Source organism: Macaca mulatta, chromosome 14 (genome assembly GCF_049350105.2).
Source record: "Macaca mulatta isolate MMU2019108-1 chromosome 14, T2T-MMU8v2.0, whole genome shotgun sequence".
Lineage (NCBI taxonomy): Eukaryota > Metazoa > Chordata > Mammalia > Primates > Cercopithecidae > Macaca > Macaca mulatta.
In genome coordinates, this window is record NC_133419.1 from 90,682,407 (window position 1) to 90,708,691 (window position 26,285).

The 26,285-nt window shown below is 39.9% G+C and overlaps 1 protein-coding gene and 1 pseudogene across 1 annotated transcript; both read right to left on the reverse strand.

The window, feature by feature from the left end:
- Positions 1 to 8,153: 8,153 nt before the first annotated feature.
- Positions 8,154 to 11,944, reverse strand: LOC100423662 (ankyrin repeat domain-containing protein 33B pseudogene; annotated as a pseudogene).
- A 1,526-nt stretch (positions 11,945 to 13,470) lies between these two features.
- LOC693602 (tripartite motif-containing protein 64B-like) lies at positions 13,471 to 19,173 on the reverse strand. Its single transcript, XM_001082316.4, has 6 exons — positions 18,766 to 19,173; positions 18,131 to 18,226; positions 17,199 to 17,429; positions 16,401 to 16,423; positions 15,057 to 15,154; positions 13,471 to 13,964 (listed from the first exon to the last, which is right to left on the reverse strand). The coding sequence occupies exons 1-6, from the start codon at positions 19,171 to 19,173 to the stop codon at positions 13,471 to 13,473; spliced, it is 1,350 nt and encodes a 449-aa protein (XP_001082316.3).
- Between the last annotated feature and the right edge of the window lie 7,112 nt (positions 19,174 to 26,285).

The following is a 26,285-nucleotide window of genomic DNA, read 5'->3' on the forward strand; positions in this document are numbered from 1 at the left end:
TCCACCTACTGGTTTCAAGCAATTCTTCTGCCTCAGGCTCCTGAGCAGCTGGGATTGCAGGCGTGTACTGCCAATGCATTTTTGTATTTTTAGTAGAGACGGGATTTCACCATGTTGGCCAGACAGGTCTCAAACTCCTGACCTCAGGTGATCTGCCTGCCTTGGCCTCCCAAAGTGCTGGGATTACAGGCATGAGCCTCTGCTTCTGGCCTTATTTACATAAACATATCTTTACAAATAAGAAAGAAAACAAAGTGCTTTGAGGAATAGTCTGTCTTCGTATTTCTGTTTATAGCTCTGATACTTTAAGTTTTTCTTTTAAATTTATGAATTTTTGACTTTAATAGTCTCAGAAAAATCAAGGTTGTAGTAAACCTCTGATTTATCAAAATTATTTGCACCTATATTGTTTACTCAATTTTCAGTTTCCAAACTGGGAAAATAGGACTCAAAACATTAATAAATTTTGGTTATTAACCACAAGAAAGGATTTTCCCATCTTTCTTTTGCAGCCATTCTTTGCACAAGGAAGGGTTTGTGAATCTTGTCTGACCTAAATAAAATTTAAAGATTCCTTAAAGAAATAGGCAGAAGCTACTACGATTAGAGTGTATAAAACCACATAGCTGCTGCTGTATTTTCCTTTTGTCATAAGGATCATTGGCATGGATCCACAATAATCTTGGATTTTGCTCTTCGGAATCTGCAGGTTGGTTAAATCATTAATGCTTTCAAAAAAAATTATTTTTAATAAAAGTCTCCGCGACAATTGTCTTTCAAAAGTTACGGCTTCAAAATAATTTTAAAATAAGTTTCCTTCAATGTCTGAAAAATGACTAAGTGGACCTGGAGGTGGCTACATAAGACAACAGCTGCAGTGCAAGGATGAAGGCCCCAGTAGAGCTGGGGTAGCATGGGGACCCGGAAGATGTCTGCACATGCTCCTTGTGCTGCTTCTTGCGTGTGGAACCTTAGAGGTGATGCGTGCGTAGCTGTGGTCGGTCCCTATATATCCTGGTCCCCAAATCCCAAAAGCCCTGTCATCCACTGTTTTATTTAGGTGGAAAAGTGAAATCGATCAGAATTGATTTTTCAAGATTTTTCCAGATTGGCATAGAATAAACTTGGATGGCAGAGTCAATGATGAGATTAGCTGTGGAAATGGGAAACCGTTTTTTTGGAGGACAGTAGTAATGATGTGAAATTTTGAAAACAACCAAGTATTCAGTAGCAACTAAACTGTGTCTCCATAACATTATTTTGCAGATGTGTATCTGAAATCTGAAATTTGGGAGAACATTCTACTAGTGTTCTCTAGTGAAAAAACACAGCTGGAAGGAAGAAGGGAAGGAAGATGAAGGAGAGAGAAACAATGAATTTGAGAGAAAATGCTACGTAGACTAAAATAGAATGCTGCAGATACCAAGATAAAGTGGTTAAGGTGTGTGTTATGGAGCAGAAATGGCAGAAAATACCACAGTAAAGAAATTTACAGTTGGATTCTTAGGTCTGTCTTTTACTCTGTCAATGTTGTGGCTTCTAAACATATCAGTGCTCTCCTTTGATCCAGGTGCTAATTAACAGCCAACACTCTGCTCCCTCTCCCCAATTCTTTCATCATTTTTAACCCAATCTATTTCTAATCCAGCTAGTCACTGTAACAAATGTAATCATCCAAGAATTTTAAACATATTTTTGATGAACTAGTGAATATACCTCATTCTCCACAAAAATAGTGTTTGAGAGGAAAATTCGATGGTATTTATAATCATGTAAGTGCATCCACACATGCAGATATATACATATGTAATGTATGTGTGTGTGTGTGTGTATATATATATGTACCTGAGTTAATTGCATTAATTAGGGTGGCTACCTGAATTAGGATTACACTGGGCTTTGCTGATGAAAGAATTCGGAATGTTGTTTGGTTACCCTGTAATACCTGTATGAATATATTAACTCTGTAATGTTATTACTGCAGAAACTCCCTTAGATGTAATCAAGGATGATTGCATAGGGATGTATAGTGTTGCACTCTTTCCAATCATGAAAGAGAGAAAAATATATATATTGTAAAGTGGAAATCGTTTAGAAAATTGGAATGCCTTTTACTAAACCCTGTAAAAACAAACACCATCTATATGTATTAATATATCGATACTAACAGATTTTCTTTTACCTCTTATGTGATTATAGTTCCTATTTTTCACTAGTATTTTTATTATGGACATAGTATTTTATTATGGATGGACATAGAAACAAAGATAATTCTCTCTACAGAGGGTATAAAATTAATATATAATTTTATATATAATGTATAAAATATAATGTATAAATATTTATAGATTTATATTTTAAATAATCTATATTTCTATATAATATAAAATATATATATATGTATAATATAGGGACTCAATTAGTTTCTGCTAGTGTGGAGACGAGTCATATCATCAAGAGGGGCCATGATGGTAGGAACAGTCAGAGGAATTCTTGTGTTGTGATGAGTGCATGTAAGTTAAATGAGTCTCTTATCAGTAGAATTGATAGCAGGATAATGGCTAGGTTACTTCCTGTGAACTTGTTTGGCCTACAACTTGTAATGTGCCAATTTGAATTTGAATGCTCATCCTGATCACAGAATAGAGTTGATGGCTAGGCTTGATATGGTTAGTAAAAATAGGAGGCCTATATTCAAATTAATTAGAGGATCTCCTATAGGGAGGGGAGTTCACAATAGGAGAGAGATAGAAAAGGCCAGGCTTGGAGCAATAATGTAAAGGGTAATAGTAGATATTGAGGGCCATAGGGGTTCTTTGGTGAAAAGTTTTATTGCATCAGTAAATGGTTGAAGCAGTCCATAAGGGCTTACAATGTTAGGCTCTTTGGCTAGTTGTATGTAGCCTGAGTTTTCGCTCATTGAGTGTAAGGAATGCTATGGTGATTAGAGTGGGAATAATAAGTAGGAGAAGATTAATTATGGGCATATTGTTAAGAAGAGGAGTTGAACTTCTGATTATAAAGTTTTAAGTTTTATGCAATCCCCAGGTTCTGTCATCTTTACAAACCCTGTTCTTGGGTAAGGTATATAATGATTTGTTAAATTGAGATAACGTCATTTATGAGGCAAGGGTACTTTTTGAGTGGGCCCTATTTCTCTTGTCCTTTCATTCTGGGAGAAATCTTAAATAGACAGAAACAGACTTGGATTGCTCTGATCTGAACTCAGATCACCTAGGACTGTAACCGTTGAACAAACGAACTCTTAATAGCAGCAGCTGCATGATTAGGATGTCCTGATCAAACATCAAGGTCATAAACTCTATTGTTGTTATGGAAATCTAGAATAGGATTGCACTGTTATCCCTAGGGTAAATTATTCCATTGATCAAATTACTGGATCAATATATATTGATTCCTTTAGAATAGCACAGTCTTAGTTAGGTCGAGTCATGCTCCGAGGTCACCCCAACCAAAATTTTTAATGCAGGGATACTGGCTAGGGCCTGTAGGCTTTTTGAGTTTTTATTTGCATTAATAAAATGAAGCTCCATAGGGTCTTCTCGTTTTATTTATCTATATCCGCTTCTTCCCAGATAGGTCAATTTCACTGATGAAAAGTAAGAGACAGCTGAACCCTCATGTGGCCATTCATACAAGTCCCAATTTGGGGAACAAGGGATTATGCTACCTTTGCACGGTCAGGATACTGAGGCCATTCCTGCATGAAAGTGCATTAAAAGCTTACCCACATGCATATAAACACGTATTAGAAATCCCTCCATCAACCTACTAATATTAACAGTACAATACAAATTTTATCCAATTAGTATTATAAATCCTTAATATTACATAGTACATATATTCGTTCATTGGCCACAGCAAGTACCAGTCAAGAAATTTCTCATCAGTATGGATATCCCCCACCAAATTTTGGTCTCTTAACCTGCAACCTCTGAGAAATCATCATCCTGCTCACGAGTGCTACCCTCCTCGCTCTGGGCCCATTACACTTGGGGGAGACTATATTGAAACTATACCCGGCATCTGGTTCTTACCTCAGGGCCATAAAATTAAGATCGCCCACACTTCCCCCTTATATAAGACATCTCTATGGACTAATGACTATCACCCTATTAACCAGTCATGGGAGCACTGCCATGCATTTGGTATTTTTAACTTTGGGGGTGCTATCACTCACCATCACAGAAGACCTGGTCCCCTCTAAATAAGCTGTCAATGAACTTGGATTTTATTTCTGCCAAATCAATTGTAGAAGCTGAACTTATATTGAATATTCTGAACTGGCATTCCAATCATGAGGTGCTTATTAATTCATGCTTGATGGACATAATAATTAATCAATAGGTGCGTACGACCACTCATGTACACTCACTTCCAAGAACTACTTCCGATTAAATTGGCAAACCCTCCATCCCCTCATCTCGGAACTTATCACCAACCCAGGTCAATGTGCCCTTGCCAAACCCCAAAAACAAAAGACTAAATGCAACCCAGTCAGAGCCCAAAAACCATATTTTAACCATGAATATCCCAACAGCTACCTTTCAATTGATGTAATTTTCCTAAAATATTCTTAAGACGCTCCTACTAAATTAAGGTTCCATTTCATATAATAAATATAATAACTAAACTTTCACCCTAATACTAGTATAATACGTTGAACATACCCCTCTGAAAGTGACATCCCACATATTATACCCTAAATCAGTTATACCCTAATTAGAAATATTCTCTCAGTCAAGCCTCTGTCAATTCAACTTTAAAGACTAAATTTTCAGAACTGAAAATTACTATTCTTACTTACTTTTTCCCTTCACATTTTAATCTTACACTTAAGTATTTTTGCAGCTAATGTTGCTTAATTATTAAAATCAGGACACTGAAAATGTCTAGATGGGTCTTCACAACCCCATAAACAAATAGGTTCAGTCCTGGCCTTTCTATTAACTCTTAGTAAGATTACACATGCAAGCATCCCCACCCCAGTGGAAATGCCCTCTAGATCCCCCAGATCAAAAGGAGCAGATACCAAGCACACACAAAGACAACTCAAAACAGTTTGCTCAATCACACCCCCACGGGAAAGAGGAGTGATAAATCTTTAGTAATAAGCAAAAGGTTAACTGTGGTCTACGGATGTCGAGGGTTGGTCAATTTCGTGCCAGCCACCGCGGCCATACTCAGCCCTAGCTAACCTAATAGCACTTGGCGTAAAGAGTGTTTAAGGTCCCTAAATAAAGCTAAACTCTAAGTCATTAGAAAAAAAATGAACTCCAGATGAAAGAAAATATACTATGAAAGTGGCTTTAATAGCCTAAAGACACAATAGCTAAGACCCAAACTGGGATTAGATACCCCACTCTTCTTAGCCCTAAGCTCTAATAGTTACATTAACAAAACGATTCCCCAGAATACTACAAGAAATAGCTTAAAACTCGAAGGACTTGGAGGTGCTTTATATCTCTCTAAAGGAACCTGTTTTATAATCAACAAACCCCGATATACCTCACCACCTCTTGCCCCCAGCCTATATACCACCATCTTCAGCAAACCCTAAAAAGGTTATGGAGTAAGCACACGTATTTTCATTAAAATGTTATGTCAAGGTGTAGCTCATGAGGTGACAAGAAATGGGCTACATTTTCTGTATCCAGAAAAACTTACAACAACCTTTAGGAAATTTAAAGGTCCAAGGTGGATTTAGTAGGAAACCAAGAGCAGAGTGCTTAGTTGAATACGGCCATGAAGCATGGACACACTGCTCATCATCATCCTCAAATATTGCTCTAGAAACTATTATCACTAAAAACTCTCTATGCACATATAGAGGAGCTAAGTCAGAACATGGTAAGGATACTGGAAGCTGCACTTGGACAAAACAAAGTGTAGCTTAAATCAAAGCATCCACTTACATCCAGAAGATTTCATCACTACCTGATCACATTGAGCCAACTCAAGCCCCAAACCTCACTAAAGTGCATAGTGTGGGACCTGGGGAAATCTCCAGTTGTTTGCTGTCCTGCCATGGCTGTTCTACACATCCCTGGAGACTATGAGCATGGGTTGTGGTGCAGTAGTGGCTGGGCAGGACCAGAAGTGTCCATTTCTGACTTGGAAGCAGAAGGAACCCAAGGCTTAGGGCAGAAAGGGGGCTCCAGCTCCATACCATTCCCAGTGCCAGCTTCCCATGGCAGAAACAGGAAGGAATGTCTGGCAACCCACCAAGGGTCAGACTCCATGTCAGCCCTAGCAGAAGCTGCCTAACCCTGGCTGTTCCAATGACAATTAGACACTCTTGGGAAGGTTTAGCCCTTTGTGGGAGCTCAGGATGGGTGTCCTGGAAGTGCCACTTAAAGACCACTGAGGCCTCTCAAAATCCCTGTGTTAGAGCTGCAGCTCTCCATGTGGGCTGCAGTACAGTCACCTATGGAGCTTTAGGACAAGCCCAGGGCTCAGCTGCCCAGACCAGTGCCTTGAGAACTTTCGCAGCAGGGATAGCTGGCTTGGAGAAGCGTGCCTGGGAGATCACGTGGCACTGCCTGGGTGGGTCCTCGGCTGACAGAGGTGAGGGTAGGGCTCATGGGGACTTGATAATGCTGTGAATTATGTGTGTGTGGCAGGAAGGTGCCACAATGCCAAGGCTCCACGTCTTGGAAATTCCATGAGGTCCGCATGAGGATGAACTAAACACCAAGTGCAGTCCTCAAAGGAGTAACAAAAGAAATACCCACACAGGGAACTCTTTGAAACTGAGTCTGGAAGAAGGGCTTGCCTGTTGCACTTCAGGAGAATTTGCTGAAAATAACTTTGCTTCCCATTTCATTCTCTTCGCTTGTTCTAAACATCACCTCCTCCCCATTCCTGTAATTTGCATCATTCTGGGCTCCTTACTCTTGTTGCATCTGTTTTTACATTTTATGGATACCTGGATTTGATTTACTTAAGAGCACATATGGCTTAATTTTGTATTTGTGGTAGTCATTTATTACATTTGCCCCCATTTTATCAAATGACAGTTTTTTTCTCGTATTTATTTTTAATATGTTAAAGATTTTGTATCCAGTTTATCTAAAACTCCTTGCTTAAAATGAGTTTAATTCTAGTAATACATACATATTTATCTCTGGATTGTTTTATACTTCGATGTTAAATGTTTTTCTCCAATATGTGACTGCATGGATAAGACTTTTTAAAAGATACAATAAAATCTGATCTCTCTGTCTCACTTGATCATGTGGCTAAACGAGTCAATCCTTCCATCAAATAGAAATATCCGGTATCACTTAATCTGATTAATAAGAACATCCAGTGTGCACATGCACCCAAGATGAGAAGACCAAAAAAAAGCCAAAAAAGAGAGAATCCCATGATTTCTGTGTAAACTCTTACAGATACTATAAATATTTTTTTGCTAGAAAGAGTATTTTAAACAAAAGGTCTTCAGGCAAGTGTATTAAAATTGCCTTGGGTACGAGGGGCCCTATCACTTGCAAAACTTGGCAAATTGGATAAATAGTGATTAAAAATACAAATTACACAGAAAACTCTTTTAATAAATTGTTTTAATTAAATTAAGTAAGTAAGTAATTTGAAATGTAGTTTCATTTTTGTTGCCCATGCCGGAGTGCAATGGCATGATCTTGGCTCACCACGACCTCCGCCTCTGGGGTTCAAGCGATTCTCCTGCATCAGCCCCCGAATAGATGGGATTACAAGCATGTGCCACCAGGCCCTGCTACTTTTGCATTTTTAGTAGAGAAGGGTTTCTCCACGTTGGTCAGGCTGGTCTCAAACTCCCGACCCCAGGTAATCCACCCGCCTCGTGCTCTCAAAGTGCTGAGATTACAGGCGTGAGCCAGAGCGCCCAGCGGAATAAATTGATCTTTTAAAAAAATCTTAATTGAGGTTCTCTAAGGGAGCCTTTTAGGCAACATGCCCGCTAGGTGTACTGATTGGTAGAGGAGCTAAAGTCAGACGAATCGATGTGGCTCCTCCATCCCCCCTGCTGGGAGCATCCTAGAGAGACAGCCTGGAACCCCGCGAGGCCCCCAGGTCCAGGGAGCAGCCATGGCGTTCAGTCCCTCGGTCCTACCCTGACCTCGAAGCCCGCGCCAGGCACTCGCGGGCCCTCACTTGCTCTTCTTCCAGGGCGGCAGGATCCTCTCCTGCGCCTTGACGTGGCGCTTCTCCTTGGCCTCCTTGTACCTCCACTTGGGGGAGCCGCAGGTGGCCGCTGTCCTTGGTGCTGCCCTTCCGCGCCGGCCGCGGGTACTAGAAGGTGGGCGCGGGCGCCTTGCTGTCGCCGACCCCGGGCACAACCACGCCAGGCCACACGCTCCTCTGTTGCATGCGCTGCAGGATCAGGTAGCTGGCATTCCGCGAGGCGGGCGCGGCGGGGCCCCAGGACCCCGGCAGCACTGCAGGTCGGAGTCCTGCTCTCAGGGAGCCCTCCCGCTAGCCCACCGACGCCCGGACGAGCCTCCTACGCTGTCCTTGGCCCTCCCCCTCGCCCGCCTCCTGCACCTGCATCCCCTCTCCCCGCGCCGCCAGGATTTCCTGCACCGCCAGCCGCCTCTTCCCCACGCACGGAGTGCTCTCGGGGCACACGGTCTGGCACGCTATGGCCACCGCAGAGCTGTTAGAGGCTCGTGGTCATCCTGACCATGTGATCCAGGGCGCCAAGGTCCTCCGGACCCCGCACGGAGCGCGGCGTCAGCGCGGACAACTCCAGTACCTGAGCATCTGGAGGCGATTCTTGGAGCCCTAGGGCTTCTGCGCCCTCTCTGGGAGCGGAGGCAGCTCAAGCTGGTACTTTTCCCTGAACCGCTCCCAGTAGGGGCGCTCCAGGAGCCACTGCATGAAGCGGACATGTAAGTGCTCACTCCTGTGGCAGCATCCCATGGCGGGGGCCCTCTCATGAACACCCGCCCCTGCTAGCTAAGGGGTTGGATGCGATCCGTTCGACCCTCCCTGGCCCCTTTCATCAGGGCGGTGAACGCGAACGCGTCTTTCCTTTCCAGGTCAAGACCCGGGACATAAGTTCAACAAGTAGTTGGTGATGATAGTGTGCCCTGATAGGGACCGAACGGCCTCTTTAGTAAAACAGCGCGGGGAAGTCCTGAACAGATGCTCAGCAGCTTTCCTCATTTTCTTTTTAATTCCGTGATGCCTCTGTGTCAGTATGACAACATCTCTCCTGGGGTCTGTGACTCTGCTGGTCTTCAGTGCCTACTGAGAGGGGTCGCTGACCGTCATCAGACATGAAAACTTCAAAGTCCTCCATCCTCAGTGTGGGGGCCCTGGGCCAGCTGCATCAGCCTCACCAGGAAACCTGTTGATCTGCTCATTCTTGGGCCCCACCCCAGGCCTATTCAAAGAAAGACTCCAGGGGCAGGACCTGGTAGTCTGTTTCCACCACATCTGGGCTAAAACTGAGATGAACCAGCCCAGGTGTTGCTGATGCAGGAAGCGCCAGGCTGAGAGCTGTGCCCATGGGGCCAAGGACAGCCGCTGCCTGTGCAGCTGTGATTAGGGCTGTGTTCCCCTCCCTGTCCTACCAGTTGATGTCAATGTGGGGGCACTCAGCTAAGGCCACCAGGGTATATCCACAAAGCTATGGTAGCAGGCGGCAATACCGCCGATCCAGCCATTGTGGTCAGTCTCCTGCGCTTCCTTGACGTTCAGCCCCCGACGCACCAGCGTCCCCAGCAGCCCCACGCCTCCGGGACGCTCTCCTCGCCCTCGAGGCCGTGCTCCTCCTTCTCCTCTAAAGGGTAGAAAGAGTTGTCCGAGGCGATGCTGCGTGTATTAGGCGGACTCAAGAAGTCCTGGAACTCTTCATAATAAGCGCGGTCCTCCTGGACCTGTGATCCCCGGGGTGGGGACGACGGTGGCGGGATCATGCAGCGCGCCCCGCCGCCCTCCCTCCCAGTGCCAGTCAGAAGCACCCTGCTGGCGAGTGGAGGCGCGGGCAGGGTCCCGGGGGGCGGCCAAGGGAGTGAGGCGTGGGGCAAGTGCCAAGGTCCCTACTTCTCGCTTCTGCGTCCCCAGAGAAGCCAAAGCTCCCGCGCTCCACCCCGGCAGAAAACTGCCTTCTTTTACATTATTAAGTTTGTTTTCATTTTAATTTTTTTGGACATTGATAAAATCACTTTCTGATTTTTGAATAATTTTCAAATTTACCTTTTTAAAATGTTTTTTACAATTTATTTTAATGTTTTTATTCTTTTGTGAATTATAATTATTGTAATTTATATCTTCAATTATTATGGAAGAATTTTATAAAAGTCTTTTTCACATAATAAAGTCTAATATATGAACTATTATTTATTCTCTCTATCTCAAAAATGAAATTTAATTAAAGTTTTAGAACACTTTATGTTTTGAGACTTTTGTTACTTATGTGACGTTATAACTATTATTCTCACTCTTCTAGTGAATTTTTAATGTCGTTCAAAGGGTATATCTTGATTTACTAATAATTAAACATGTTTCTCAAAACTATTCTTATAAGATATTTAGAATTTCACCTTCCACTGGCATGTTAAGTATGTTCTCCTTCCCTTTTAATGCATATTTTCCCTCCAAGGCCCCGTGTTATACTCCTTATTCACCCTCCATTCAAGATGTGAGGTTTTTTTATTATTTATCTTTTGAGTCAGAGTCTCACTAAGTCTGTCACCCACGCTAGACTGCAGTGGCATGATTTTGGCTCACTGCAATCTTTGCCTCCTGGATTCAAGTGATTCTCCTGCTTCAGCCTCCTGAGTAGCTGGGATTGTAAGTGTGCGCCACCATACCCCACTAATTTTTGTATTTTAAGTAGAGACAAAGTTTTTCCATGTTGGCCAGGCCAGTCTTGAATTCCTGACCTCAAGTGATCTGTCTGCCTAGGCCTCCGAAAATGCTTGGTTTACAAAAACAGCAATTAAATGCTGGAATAATGACTGGGAACTTGTCTAGAGTCTCCAATGATTATTCTCCCTATAATAAGGCAGAAAGCCTTCCTCAGAATTATCTGGACTGACATCACTCATTGTCCAGACCTGTTAACAGACTCCTGCAACCCAGTGCTATGAGTTTCAAATGTGCCCCTCCAATAATGCAGTAGAAGGCCTGAGTTTCCCCATAATAGTATCCTTGAATGCCTGGAGGCTTTTAAGGCACACGAATGTATTGATCCTATGAACTTTATGTTTTGTAAAAATCTCAGACTAGGTGAGGTGTTCGGACAAATTAAGATTCAGGGTGATATCCACCATTGAGACAGAAAATCAGTCTAAAAAATTATAACCTCAAAGTCCAGAATGAGAAAAAAAGCTTTCCTTAGACCCTCCTTATAATTGTCTTTTTATATATAGATGTAACTACTAAAAGACAAGCTCTGCCTGATGTAGCTGGCCTAGATATATACAGATTTATTAATCGTAGAAGAAACAATTATAATTTTCAGGTAAAATGGCTACATAAAATATTTACTTGCTGTTTTTGAGACAAGTTCTCACTCTGTCACCCAGGCCCAGTGCGATGGCACAATGGGAGCTCACCGAAGTCTCAAAATTCTGGATTCAAGCAATCCTCCCAACTCAGCCTCCTGAGTAGCAGGGACAACAGGTGCACACCACCACTCAAGGCTAATTTTCTTTTTATTTGTGGTAGAGATGTTGCCCAGGCTGATCTCAAACTCCTGACCTCAAGTGATTTTTCTGCCTTGGCCTCCCAAAGCCCTGGGATTATAAGTGTGGCCACTATAACCAGCCTTAGATCAATTTTTTTTAAATACAGATAGCTTCCCAACTAAAAATATTTTATTAGAATTCTCTTAATTCAGCAAAGCAATGTTATTACTGACCCAGTCTTCACTTATTTTCAGCTTATATGCAAGAACAGTCTCATTATTCTAAGCCTTGTACCTCTTCATCATGATTTTACATAGGAATCTTCCTCTTTCAATGGTTTATATTAAAAAACCCAAGGCAACTGAAATCAATCCCATAAAAATTATGCTACAATTATTTTAAACCATAACATTATAGTATTATCTTTGATATGAATCTGAAAATCGATTTATTTCTTATCTGTTGATAGATATTCATTAGTATATTCTATCCTATTTTATTACATTGTGGAAAAGTATTTTAATGTTAGAATAATATTTGTACATATTAACTCCTCTACTTATCCATTTATTCATCTTATTTATGGTGTACTGTATTCTAAAAATTGCACTGGATAATGGTAATATCTTAACAAAGAAGACAAATACTGCCTTTGCCCCCTTGGAATTTTCAATCTGGTAGTAATACATATAAGAGTTTTCTGAATATTATAATCTGATATAATATACTCAGAGAGAATGTAATAACAGAGCAATGCAGCACTGAAAAACTGTTGCATAAGCTGAAATGTGATTAATAACTAGGACGTTGAGAAATAATAAAGTCTGTGAGGTCAACTTAACTTGGTCAGACTTAAAAAGAAAATAAGCACTCGTCTTTATTCTTTGTAAAGATAAGATATCCACCACTTCATTTTTCTACCCCAGCCTGTTCAAATATACAAGTAAGACAAATGGTTTACAGTGTGTACAAACTCTGAAAACATACTCTCAGAAAAATAAATCAGATTAAAAAAATTTATATTGTATGATTTTATTTACCTAAATGCATAAACATAAAAAGTAGATTAAGTGTTGTGAAGGAATGGGGAAGGTGAATGGAGAATAAATGTTAATGGGCATTGGGATTCTTCTTGAAGTGATAAAAGTGCCCAAGCAGTAAAGAGTTCTGATGGCTGCACAAGTGTGATATACTAACCATCTCTGAATTAAATACATTAGAACATGACTTTCACAGTAAGTGAATGAATCTCAACAAACCTTGTACCATAAAAAAAATAAATAAATAAATAAATAATAAAAAAAATCATTATCTATATTCTAGTGAAGATTCCAGGCCGGGCGCGGTGGCTCAAGCCTGTAATCCCAGCACTTTGGGAGGCCGAGACGGGCGGATCACGAGGTCAGGAGATCGAGACCATCCTGGCTAACACAATGAAACCCCGTCTCTACTAAAAATACAAAAAAATTAGCCGGGCGAGGTGGCGGGTGCCTGTAGTCCCAGCTACTCGGGAGGCTGAGGCAGGAGAATGGCGTAAACCCGGGAGGCGGAGCTTGCAGTGAGCCGAGATAGCGCCACTGCACTCCAGCCTGGGCGACAGAGCGAGACTCCGTCTCAAAAAAAAAAAAAAAGATTCCACAATAACTTATTAATTAAAATAACTTAATTAACAAATATACACATTCAAGGTGGTTATCCCATGTATAACCATAAAGTAATTACATTCCATGAAGTTACAAGGAGCTCACAGGCTCTCACATATTGGGTCTCAGAACACTATTTGTCTCATATATGGGAGGTCACAATAAATCATCATGAAACCAAATTTTCATTTACAACCAAAGCAAAAGAAAGGCCTCAGAGGGGAAGAGAAGGAGGAAGGAGGAAAATCATAGATAAGAGAACTTTTAGAAACATCAAAAAAACTCACAGATCCATTTTCATAATCCAGAAACACCCCAACCCGACCCAGAGGCCTTTGCACATGCTGAATTAAAGGTGGAGAGATGGTGGAGAGACTATAGTGATTGTTCCTCTTTGAGGAAATTAACAAAAATGTTTCATCAGAATCAATAACAATATTGGTATCGGCTGTCCTGGAATCTCTACAGACTCCCAGAATCCAGGTGGAGGAGTGGGTCACATCCACTTCCCAGTAATGCCTGCCAGAAGTGAACGCTTGCGCTCCCCACACAGCAAAGCTCTCCACTCCCTGGGGATCCATGGGTGCACTGCGAAGGTCATCTCCAAATATCACATGTCTCACATCCTCAGAAAGGCTTATATAGCAAGGAGTCATTTCCGTGCTCAGAGCATTATCCACTGACAAGGAAAAAATACTATATTAGTGAGTGCTATGAGGGACAGAGGCTCTGTGGCCCAATTATTCACTTCATTTGCCCTTCTTCCAAGAAAATACAGAAAAAAGGAAGCCAAGAGAGTTCAGCGCCATGCATCCATGAAGATGAAATGTCATTACAACTCTACAGCACATACAATTATATATTGTTCCTTAAATAATAGAGAAAAAAGTGACCATATCCCTGGGCAAAGTAATGATTTAATGTCTACCTCTGCACAGTTTGTTTCAGGACATATCAACAATTTTTTTCTTTAATAGAAAAACTTTCTCATATTATTTGTCTTTAAGATCATCAATAGGTAGACATCACCTTGCTGTGATGTATTTATTGGAATGTAAGTTATGCCTGTTACAGTCTCAAACATCAAAACTTTGGTAGAAATTAACACATGTAAAGTTTATAAGTTTCTGAAAGCATACTCTGGCTTTAAACTATCTGTTTAGCCCCCGATTCAATCTGCTGTGGGTTCCTGCCCTCTGCTACCTAGACCTGCTCTCTAGAATGAGCCTAACATGGTTAGGCCGTGTTCACAGATCCCTCAGCTTTCAGTTGTTACGAGATGTATCTGACGGCATTAGAATTATCCTGATTATGGACATTTTAGTCATTTTCTTTGTTGATCAAAAAGTTCTGAATTTATAAATAGTAAAGTTTACTTGTAAAATGAATGTAAATGCACATAGAATAGAACCAATTAAAAACCATTATGCCAAATCTAAGCCTTCAAAATTGAATTAAATTGAATACACACAAAATACTGATGCCACCATGAGAATTAGTGTCTTCATAACTACATGACATGAATATTCTTTGTCCTCTTATTCTGAAGATAAAGTATGTATCTTGCTTCACATTTTCATCAAACTCTAACTCAGGAAATTGAGTTTTGATCATTGTAGTATTACTATGCAGGTAGAGAAGATGCACATGTTTTGGAAAACTATGTATTACCTACACGTCAAAAATAATAAAACTTAATGGGAAAAGCCTCGACCAATGGACCAAATAAAGAAATGATTTGAGGCTGGACTGCCAAGCAGCTGGCTCTTACCTCTGAAGTTGTTGAGCATGTCTAGGACTCCAGTTATGCGCCATGAAGTGAGCTCTGGGTTCACTGGCTGGGGCTTTTGCATCTCTGCCAAGTCAGCCCTGCAAAAAAATGGTCTCAGTTATATTTCCAGGTCCAAAGCTAATCACACAGTCATACAAAGATATCATATTTTCATATAAGATGTTTCCTCAGAATTCTGTCAGTTTTGGTTAACTGCATGTGCATTTTATTCCACACCATGGGCCATACAAATGTTACTTTTTCTGAATTTTATCGTATAAAAACCCAATTTCGCCAGATATGCTGTTTTCAGATATTACACAACTTCTAAACTCATTAAAAGTCATTACCTCCCTCTGCCCATCACACCTCCTGAGGGAATTAAGAAATCCTGGAGGCCGGGCGCGGTGGCTCAAGCCTGTAATCCCAGCACTTTGGGAGGCCGAGGCGGGCGGATCACAAGGTCAGGAGATCGAGACCACAGTGAAACCCCGTCTCTACTAAAAATACAAAAAATTAGCCGGGCGCGGTGGCGGGCGCCTGTAGTCCCAGCTACTCAGGAGGCTGAGGCAGGAGAATGGCGGGAACCCGGGAGGCGGAGCTTGCAGTGAGCCGAGATCGCGCCACTGCACCCCAGCCTGGGCAACAGCGTGAGACTCCGTCTCAAAAAAAAAAAAAAAAAAAGAAATCCTGGAAATATTTCAGAGAGCAGAAAACTCAGACAAAAGCATTTGGGACCACAGCCTGCAGTTGTCACTAATGTTAGTCAGTGTCTAACAGAGAATGTTCACTGACAAAAAAGGCTTTAATCTTTTGAGCAAAACAAAGGAGTCTAATTCCAGCCTGAGAACCCTGCTGCTGAGGGTCCTGAGGCAACCATTTTCCTGAGGTCTTTCCTAGAAATGGATGTATTGTGATGGAGCAGGTCCTGGTCATTGATGCTTTTAGGAACAAAACCTTCCTCCTCAGCCCACCCAGAGGGAATCTCTCTCCTCCCTCTGTCTTTTTGTTTTTTTCAAACCTTCCACCCCTCTAGAGTAGAATCCAACACTATGATTCCTCAGAGAAATTTTGTATTAAGATTTGTGGAGTAGGGCTGGACAGGATGGATGGACTGGAAAGAACAAACTTCAGAATGGCAAATTGTTTTTACGTATATATGAATTCATACAAATTTTCAGATGAAAACTTTCCAGACCAAAGAGAAGAAGACCTCAGGCCCTCTTTTGAAAAAAAAATGGAAATAGCCACTCAGAATGATATTAGTACCTCAAAATGTGTACACCCCGTTCATTCACAAGAGAATGAACTTTTCAGAAATAGCATTTTTTAGTGTAAACTCACCTTGCCGACACATTTCTCACATCCTGCAAAAAATAAAAGATAACGTTAATTGTGAGAGATTTTTCCTTCTGTATCTTTTCTCATACTCTTGTTTCTTTCTGTTTTAGTGTTTTTAAAATGTTTATCTTTCTATTCCCCTCTAGGGAATCATTCAAGGCTACGTTAATAACAGAACCTCAACTAAATAATGAATAGCTTCATCAGTGGGCATGAAGAAGAAAGGAGCTGAGCAAGAGATGGTGGAGCAAAGCAAAGATGTCTAGGTTTCCAGTGTCATTAATTTCCTAATCTTATTTCCAAGGAAAGGTCTGACCACGCATGATAACTATTAAAACAAAACAGAACCATTTGAGAAACAGAGTACACGGAGATTGATGAGCAACTTTCATAAACCTCGCCCCAGAAAGGGGAAAACCCTCAATGTCTTCAGCAAATCACTGTTGTGTGGGACATCAGAGAGTGAGGAGGAACTAGGGCATATAAATGGAGTATTACTATCCTTCCCCTAGCCTCAAGTTCTAATGATTTTAGATTATCTCTATGTGTGGATAGTACTCTAAATTAGATTGAAGAGAATTTTGTTATATGTGATCTGCTAAAATGATAAAAATTTCCCAAAGATTGGTATACCGAAGTATGCAGTAATAAGTGACTGGACAAATGTAATGTAATGGTGGGAGTCAGACAGCATGTGTCACTTAGCTTAGAGCAGTGACATATGCAGGTGACATGTGCATGTCCTGGCAGCAATGTCCAGCAAGGGTTTCCTGTCTCTGAAGATGGACCCTCCCTCCTCACCTGGAGCAGCTCCACGGCAGGCATGTGGCACGTCTCCCACAGCACTCTGTACATGTCTTTCATCCTTTCTAAATGTTGGGTCATTCTCACTTGACTGTCTTGTAGTTGTTGGAAAAGCTCTTCTGCTTCTCTTTCCAGTGCCTGCAGATGCAGCTGCTCTTCCTCATGGAGAAGTAGATGCATCTTTTGATATTGAATAGTGATTATCACCTTCCTTAATGAGACATAGTCCTGCAGAGATGTTTGGTTAAAAGAATTACATGTTCTCATTCTCAATAGAAAAGTTCAAATAATTATATGCTGGGTGTAATCAAGCAATTTGTAAACTTTCTGCCTTGCTCTTGCAAAGAGTCTTGAATATTTGGTGTTTTTTTTCTGTCCATCTTTTTCAATATTCTTATTCTCTCTCCCCTTTTAAATCAAAACCTATATAAAGACTTCTGGTTTCTGTCACTGTGATGCTTCTTTACAGTTCTTACTGAGTCCATTATTTCTTCTATTATTCTCTCTTTTAGGATTTTTCCATGTCTAATTCACCTAAATGTTAAAGAACATTTAGCCATACATCATATTATGTGTGTTTTTTTTTACTTTTACTATATTTTTACTCTATATAGTATTCTATTTCTTTCCTCTTCCTCACACCCAGTCTTAGTGAAATGTTGTCTCATCTGCAGTGTCTGAAAAATTGTATACCAACCTTCAAATTTGAACTAGAATACATAACATGCCATTTATCCAATATACTAGAATTAATTTGGCTAGCTTGTGTGGGCTTCTCTATTTGCGATTCCTATTATATCAATTGAAATCACTATATTTTCTTGGGATGAAATCACTATCTTTTAACTGGTAGTTTGAATTTAGCTAAAAAGTGTAAACCAACATTGTGTTTATTTGAGTAAAAATAAAGGAAATATTTTCATTCTTACCGCTAACGAACGAAATTTGCTAGTTTCCTGGTTTAGATTATTTTGTGTCTCTTGATTAATCTTCCACAAATAGTTCATTTTCTTTATAAGTTTCTCCTGAAAAAGAAGCAAGAAGCTTAGCAATAATGAAGACAGTATACTAGATTTCATCCCCTTATCAATTAAATAAAAAGTCTGTAATTGAAAGAAACATAAATTCAAGTTAGAGTGGAGTGGTCAGATTTTACCATGTTAAACAAATTTGGTCCTAATAATTTGGATGTGAGAAATGATAGAAATATAATAGAGAGTTTTAAGGGACCCTTTGGATAATATCATCAATTTTCGGAGGAACCGGCTTTTATATAAAATGACTTTGAAAAGTGTTCTTGGTGCTGGTCACCTGTTCCACAGCTCCATTCTACACGTTCGAACAATGTTTCTAAGGAAACCTCCTTTAGTGAAGTCTCAATACAGCTATGATTAGAGTGCCAAATTAGTCAGCAACATTGAAAAGACACATTTATGTGTTATGATTGACATGGAATAATCACCACCTCCACCATCTGCATTCTCATCACCATCATTGTCATAGGCCCTCATCATTCTTATTTGGGATTATATACATATCAAACTGCCTTAGAGGCATCACATACCCTGCATTCCTCAGCAGCCCATCCTATTAGACTGTGGCTGTGAGCCATGTGCTCTGGTGACTCAGAGCAGGGCCCACAGAGCAATCTCTTGTCAGCCTCACAGAAGAGCTCCTTAGTTTCCTTATGGAGCACACAGATATTGTGTGAGTTGTTGATGTTCTGAGGTCTGGTCTGTCTGGCTAGGGAAGCCAGCTTTTTGAGTGCAGCATTGGTGTTGAAGTCGGACTTCGCTGAGATTTTTCTGCACTGAGGGCAGCGCATTGGTGCTCTGCCTTCTTCCCAGCAGAGGCAGAGGCAGGGCTTGCAAAAGCTGTGCCCACAGTCAATGGTGACCGGGTCTATGAAGTAGTTCATGCAAATGGAGCAAATGAGCTCATTCTGGAAGGCTTGCAGGCTGTCTGAATCCATATCTCTGAAAATGAAGAAAAAGGTGAGAATTTCTTTTTCTTATTTTTATTTGCCTTGATGCAAAGGAAAAAAGGGCCAGTGGACAATTTTCCTTGTCTACTTGAGGTCTGTCCAATATGTCTAATAAGTTAGCTCCAGTACAAACTGAGACATAGTAAATGCAAACGTGCTGGATTTATAAAGTTTCCCCTCAATAGCCATTGAAGATTGGGTCCAGGACTCCCTGAGATACCAAGATCCTAAGATGTTCCAGGCTCTTATTAGTAAATGGTGTGGGATTTGCATGTAACCTAAACCTATCCTCCTGAATACTTTATGTCTAGATTACTTTGAATGCCTAATACAATGTAAATGCTGTATAAATACTTGTAATGCCATACTGTTCAGGAACAGAAAGAAGATTATTAAAAATATGTACATGTTTGGCAGGGCGCGGTTGCTCACGCCTGTAATCCCAGCGCTTCGGAAGGCTGAGGTGGGAAGATCACGAGGTCAGGAGACCGAGACCATCCTGGCTAACATGGTGAAACCCAGTTTCTATTAAAAATACAAAAAATTAGCCGGGCGTGGTGGCACGTGCCTGTAGTCCCAGCTATTCAGGAGGCTGAGGCAGGAGAATCGCCTGAACCCAGGAGGTGGAGGTTGTAGTGAGCCGAGATGATGCCACTGCACTCCAGCATGGGTAATAGAGTGAGACTCTGTCTCACAAAAAAAAAAAAAAAAAAAAAAAGGACATGTTCAGTACAGCTGCTTTTTTCTTCCTGTAAATATTTTTTTCTGAGTTTAGTTGAATCCACGGGTATGAAACTTATGGATATGAACAACCAACTGTGATTCAAATGAGAAAATTAGACGAGAGTCCTCATGGTATTTTTGTTAAACAGGCCGTGCTCTCAATCATTCCCAGTTACTTAGCAAGCTTAAAGCCTGGGCAGAGGGTAAAAGCTGAGATGATTTCTCAGTCACTTATATAAGCTGATTCTTAATTCTTAATCTCGTTCTTAAGCACATTCTTAATCTCGTTCTGTCTCTGTCATTCTCTCTCAATGATTCCATGATGATAATATATGAAAGACACTTAGTATCTATGCTATTATTCTATACTCCCTGCCTCCAAACTCACCTATGAAGTTTGCTCACACAATTTTGAAGTAGGTTTTATCTAAGATTGATTAATCAGAGTGGACTATCAACTCCTAAAATTATCAGTCATTAAATTTATCCTTTTAACTTTAATATCAAAACTCTTCCTTTCACTACATTAATTGTAAATAATATATATTATTTTTAATTTAGAAAATTTTTTTCCCATAGTCAATTCAGATTAGAGACAACACTTTCACATTCTGAAATAATGAATATTTAAAATATAATAATTTATAAGAATTAATCAACAATTAATTATCTTCTAAAATAACAATAAAAGTGAAGTTATGTATTAGGTTTTCCACTCTACACTATGAAATCCAGAAATGCAGTTAATGGAAGCATGGCCACCAATTCACCATTCCTCTTAGTAAATTGGGAGTTTCTGCCACTTGGAAGCCCTTGTCAGAGGGTTACATCTGCTTGCTTTCTCTTTCTTTCTTTACCTTTTTGTTGTTGTTGTTGTTGTTGAGACGCAGTCTCACTCTGTCACCCGGGCTGGAGTGCAGTGGCACTTACTGCAAACTCCGCCTCCCAGGTTCAAGCAATTCTCCGGCCACAGCCTCCCGAGTAGCTGGTATTACAGACACCTGCCACCACGCTAGGATAATTTTTTTATGTTTTAAGTAAAAACGTGGTTTCACCATGTTTGCCAGGCTGGTTTCTAACTCTAGACCTCAAGCGATCTGCCTGCCTTGGCCTCTCAAAGTGCTAGGCTGCAAACATGAGCCATCTAAACATGGCCAATTAAAACTATTTTCAACAGCTTTCAAATCTAGTCTGCAAACTGCAAATTTTGAAGAGGCAGCAAATAAGACCTTTGCAACAAGAATTTTCAAAGTAATTCAACTTTTTTTAACATTGACTTTGGTGTACATTATAACCATTACTACATGCCCACATTCTAGTGAACATTTTATCTATTTTATGGGTTCTATCATTGCATGAAACTATGGAAATATATCTTTTCACACTTAAAATTATCTAACAATACAGAAAATAGTCACATAAGATGAATCAAATAGCAAGGGAACACAAACCATATGTTACAAATTGAAGATACTTTATATGGATTTTCTGTAAAATCACGAAGACAGTTACTTGTTTGCTTAGAAAAGACCCAAGTGTGCTGTCAGGTAAATTTAAAGTATTTTTAAGAGAAAAAGTGAGCATGCTGGGTTAACTGCAAATTTTATACTCACAAGGCTACTATGAATGGTCTCAGTCTAGAAGTTCTGTAGATATCCAGATTACAAGTAACCTCTGGTGCTCCAAAGCCCAGCAGCCACAAATCTGGTGGGTCCTCACTGAAGGAGAGAGAAGTCTCTGGACAAGCATCCTTTTAAAGGGTATGGGCCCATGAAAGACCACACCTACTTCCTGAGGTTGATTAGATTGCACAGAAAGGGGTAAATTGGCTGATTAGGTTTATAAAGTATGGAAAACCACACTTGGGGGCTCAAAGCTCAACAGACAAGTTTGGAATGAGATGTAAGAAAGCTGACTTAACACAGGTTATTGAAAGAAATATTTTAAGTATAAGAATTATTTCATTAAATATCACATGCCAATTTTTGTTTTTGTTTTTGTTTTTGTTTTTGAGACGGTATCTCACTTTGTCGTCCAGGCTGCAGTGCAATGGCTTGGTCTTGGCTCACTGCAACCTCTGCCTCTCGAGTTCAAGCAATTCTCCTGCCTCAGCCTCCCGAGTAGCTTGGATTACAGGCACCCACCACTAAGCCTAGCTAATTTTTGTGCTTTTAGTAGAGACGGAGTTTCACCATGATGCTCAGATTGATCTTGAACTCCTGACCTCAGGTGATCTGCCCACCTTGGCCTCCCAAAGTGCTGGGATTACAAGCGTGAGCCACTGCACTGGGCCACATGCTAATTTTAAAATTTTCTCACTCTGTTTTAAAATAATAATTGCTCAAGTGCCCAGCAGTTATGTAACTGAATATGTTCAAAGATAAAACATTAACTGGGATTACCAACACATCTGTACTGTGTAACTCTCTTGTTTAAAAAAGTACAAGGAACTCAATTGTGTTTCACATAATTGTATATATGATGGTTGATCGAATTAGTTGTAGCAACCTGTTTTTCTTATATTTACTATTTTGACTATTTCCTAATGATTGTTTTGACTATTTCCTAATGGATTTACTGCAGATTTTATACTCACAAGGCTACTATGAATGGTCTCAGTCTAGAAGCTCTGTAGATATCCAGACTACAAGTAACTCCTGGTGCTCCAAAGCCCAGCAGCCACAAATCCGGTGGGTCCTCCCTGAAGGAGAGAGAAATCTCTGGACAAGTGTCCTTTTAAACTGTATGGGACCATGAAAGGCCACACGCACTTCCTGAGATTGATTAGATTGCACAGAAATGGGTAAATTGACTGATTAGGTTTATAAAGTATTAAAAACCACACTTGGGTGCCCAAAGCTCAACAGACAAGTCTAGAATGAGATGCAAGAAAGTTGACTTAACACAGGTTATTGAAAGAAATATTTTAACTATAACAATTATTTCATTAAATATTATCACATGCTAATTATGATTTTTTTTGTTTTTTGTTTTTTGTTTTGTTTTGTTTTGTTTGTTTTTTGTTGTTGTTGTTGAGACGGAGTCTCGCTCTGTCGCCCAGGCTGGAGTGGAATGACTCGGTCTCGGCTCACTGCAACCACTGCCTCTCGAGTTCAAGTGATTCTCCTGCCTCAGCCTCCCAAGTAGCTGGGATTACAGGCACCCACCACTACGTCCACCTAATTTTTGTATTTTTAGTAGAGACAGAGGGTTTCACCATGTTGCTCAGGCTGATCTTGAACTCCTGACCTCAGGTGATCTGCCCACCTCTGCCTCACAAAGTGCTGGGATTACAAGCGTGAGTCACTGCACCGGGTGACATGCTAACTTTAAAATTTTGTTTCTCACTCTTTTTTAAAGTTATAATTGCTTAAGTGCCTAACCATTATTTATCTGAATATGTTCAAAGATAAAACATTAACTGGGGTTACCAACACATCTGTACTGTGTAACCCTCTTGTTTAAAAAAGTACAGCAAGGAATTCAATTGTGTTTCACATAATTGTATATATGATGGTTGATAGAATTAGTTGTATCAGCCTGTTTTTCTTATTTTTACTATTTTATAACTATTTCATAATGATTGTGTTATATGAAAATAAAATTTGTTTTTTTATTCATCCACCTTTTTCAATAATTTTAAAACTGATACTTTACATATATATGTACATAACTATCTATATCAGTTATGTATTCATATTTTTAAAATTATATAATAATTATTTACACAATAATAATAATTATTATTTCTTTTTTTTGAGACGCAGTCTCCTTCTGTCACCCAGGCTGGAGTGCAATGGCATGATCTTGGCTCACTGCAACCTCTGTCTCCCAGGTCCAAGTGATTCTCCTGCCTCACCCTCCCGAGTAGCTGGGGTTATAGGTATCTGCCACCATGGCCGGCTAATTTGGGTATTTTTAGTCGAGATAAGGTTTCACCAAGTTGGCCAGGCTGGTCTCCAACTCCTGACCTCAGGTGATCCGCCCATCTCAGCCTCCCAAATTGCTGGTATTACAGGCATGAGCCATGGCACCTGGCTGCTATTTTCACAACAATTATGTGCATAATTATGTTTAATAGTGCATGAAAGTTATTTTTAACACAGTTGCCATACTAATAGATTTTGTTGCCGTTCACCATGATTTAATAAATCACCAATGTTTACACATAGTTGTATTCATAAATTATCTAATGTTTGGGGATTTTGTTCATTTCTATAAACTTAAAATTAACAAAACCTTGCTAGAAGTTGAAAAAGTAAAAATCTATATAAAAGTCACCATTTATATATTAATAGACATTTAAAAAATTATAAAATTTATAAAAGTCAGCATATCCTAGGAAAAGATGAAGTGGCTGTTTTTTTAATCGGTCCATGGCATTGCAAATTAGTGGGTTTTTTGAAGTGTCATTTGATCAGCATTATGCTTCAAAAAAATATCCAACAAAGTTAAGAAAAGGTAATCATAGATACTTATATGCAGACTTTCCCAGAAATGCTGTTCTTTGAAAACTGCTTCAAACAATTCTTAAAACGTTGCATATTATCTACCTAACTGTAGAGAAGAAAGACTTTCTAGTATTCTCACTTCTCAGGAAAAATTCATTTCTGTATTTTGTAGACTGCCCTGTATTAGACAGAAATAAATAATAAGCAACTTATGAGATGTATATAAAAGAATTTTAAAAAGTTGAAAATTATAGGGTTAGTAGCTGAAAAAGTTATTATCTATTTTACTACAACCGCGTTACCATGCAGGATAGGTAAGAGAGACAAAGTAGTATTTCCTTATCTAACTAAAAAATACTCTCAATCAAGTGAAAATGTCAAACATTTATTGATTACCAACTCTGCGCTAAAAACTGTTCTAAGTGCTTCACATGTTCTAGCTTACTTAATTCCTACAACCACCCATGGAATAAATAATATTTAATACTGATTTAAAGATTAAGAAATGTAAGAATAGGAAACTTTAATAATTTGCCCATACGCATACTGTAATGAAGGAGGAGAACTAGGGTTTGAAACCAGGGAGTCTGTCTCTGAAAACTGTTTTCCTTTCAGTGACGTTAAATATGATGTCAAAGTATGTTCCTAAGCCACCAAATTACATACAATATATTGGGGGATGCTTCTTGCATGCTGGCAGAATTGATTGAAAGTTGACAAAGCTTTCAAGTATTGTGCAGGTTTTGGTCCATTTTTTTGAATACTAATATGCACACTGTTTTACATCTACCATACTGTCCAACTCTCTATCAATGACATGACAAAAATCCTGTGAGCATGCTCAGCTAAACCCCATAACAAAGGCATTGTGGAAATCACAGTGGGCGGTGCAGCTCTTCTTTTCAAAGCACAGAATGTCTCAGAGGGTCTCATTTACTCACAAAATGAGTGTCTACTATGGACTCTCCTTACTGGTAGAGATTGGAGCCAAAATAGTAACAAATCTGCATGTTCTGCACATGTATCCTGAACATTAAAGTAAAATTTATAAAAACAGTGTGAAAAAAAAAAAAAAGCAAGACTAAGTCTTTAAGGAGCTCATGGTTTAGTAGTAGATACAAAGGAAGGGACAGTGATCCTAAAAGTCTTCCTAAAAGAAACGACACATGAGCTAAAACCCAAAGGATGAAGGTAGCCTTGTCTTTTCTGATAGTAAAGTCTATGTGACAGCAGTTGTCATGAGAAAAGATTTCGGGACCTGGCATAGTGGCTCATGCCTGTAATACCAGCACTTTGGGAGGCCTAGATGGCTTGACTGGTCAAGCTGAGAAGTTTAAGACAAGCCTAGGCAACATGGTAAAACTCCATCTCCACAAAAAATAGAAAAATTACACAGGCATGATGGTGTACACCTGTAATCTCAACTGCTTGGGAGTCTTAGGCTGGATGATTGTCTGAGCCCAGGAGGCAGAGTTTGCATTAAGCTGGGATTGTACCACTGACTCTAGCCTGGGGGACAGAGTGAGATCCTGTCTTACACACTCAAAAAAACATTAGTTCTGTTCTCTTGCTGGGTTGATGTCCTTCTATTACATCTAGGCCAGAATGCTTTCTGAAATGCAAATGTGCCTATATTCCTACCTGCTTAACCTTATTATGGGATTTTGACAAACTACAACAAAGTAGTTACACTCCTCTCGATGTCTTCCAAAACGTACTTGATGTATTTGATGCTCAATGTATGAATTTTTCTTCCCACAAATGCCTTGGATTCTAGTAAGGGTGAGTTCTTTGTATTTCTTTAGCTTGCCGCAATCATCCATACTTCTATTATTTTGTATAACATGATTACCTTGTCAGTGGAAATATAAATAAATAAAATTACTTTGAATCGCTCTGGCATTGCCCAGTAGAATTGAAGATCCA

Coding starts and splice junctions, on each gene's coding strand:
- LOC693602 (XM_001082316.4), bottom strand. CDS start 19,173: ATGGATTCAGACAGCCTGCAAGCCTTCCAGAATGAGCTCATTTGCTCC. Junction 17,430..18,130: donor GCAAATTTCGTTCGTTAGCG/GTAAGAATGAAA, acceptor ACATCTCTGCAG/GACTATGTCTCATTAAGGAA. Junction 16,424..17,198: donor CTGCCGTGGAGCTGCTCCAG/GTGAGGAGGGAG, acceptor TATTTTTTGCAG/GATGTGAGAAATGTGTCGGC.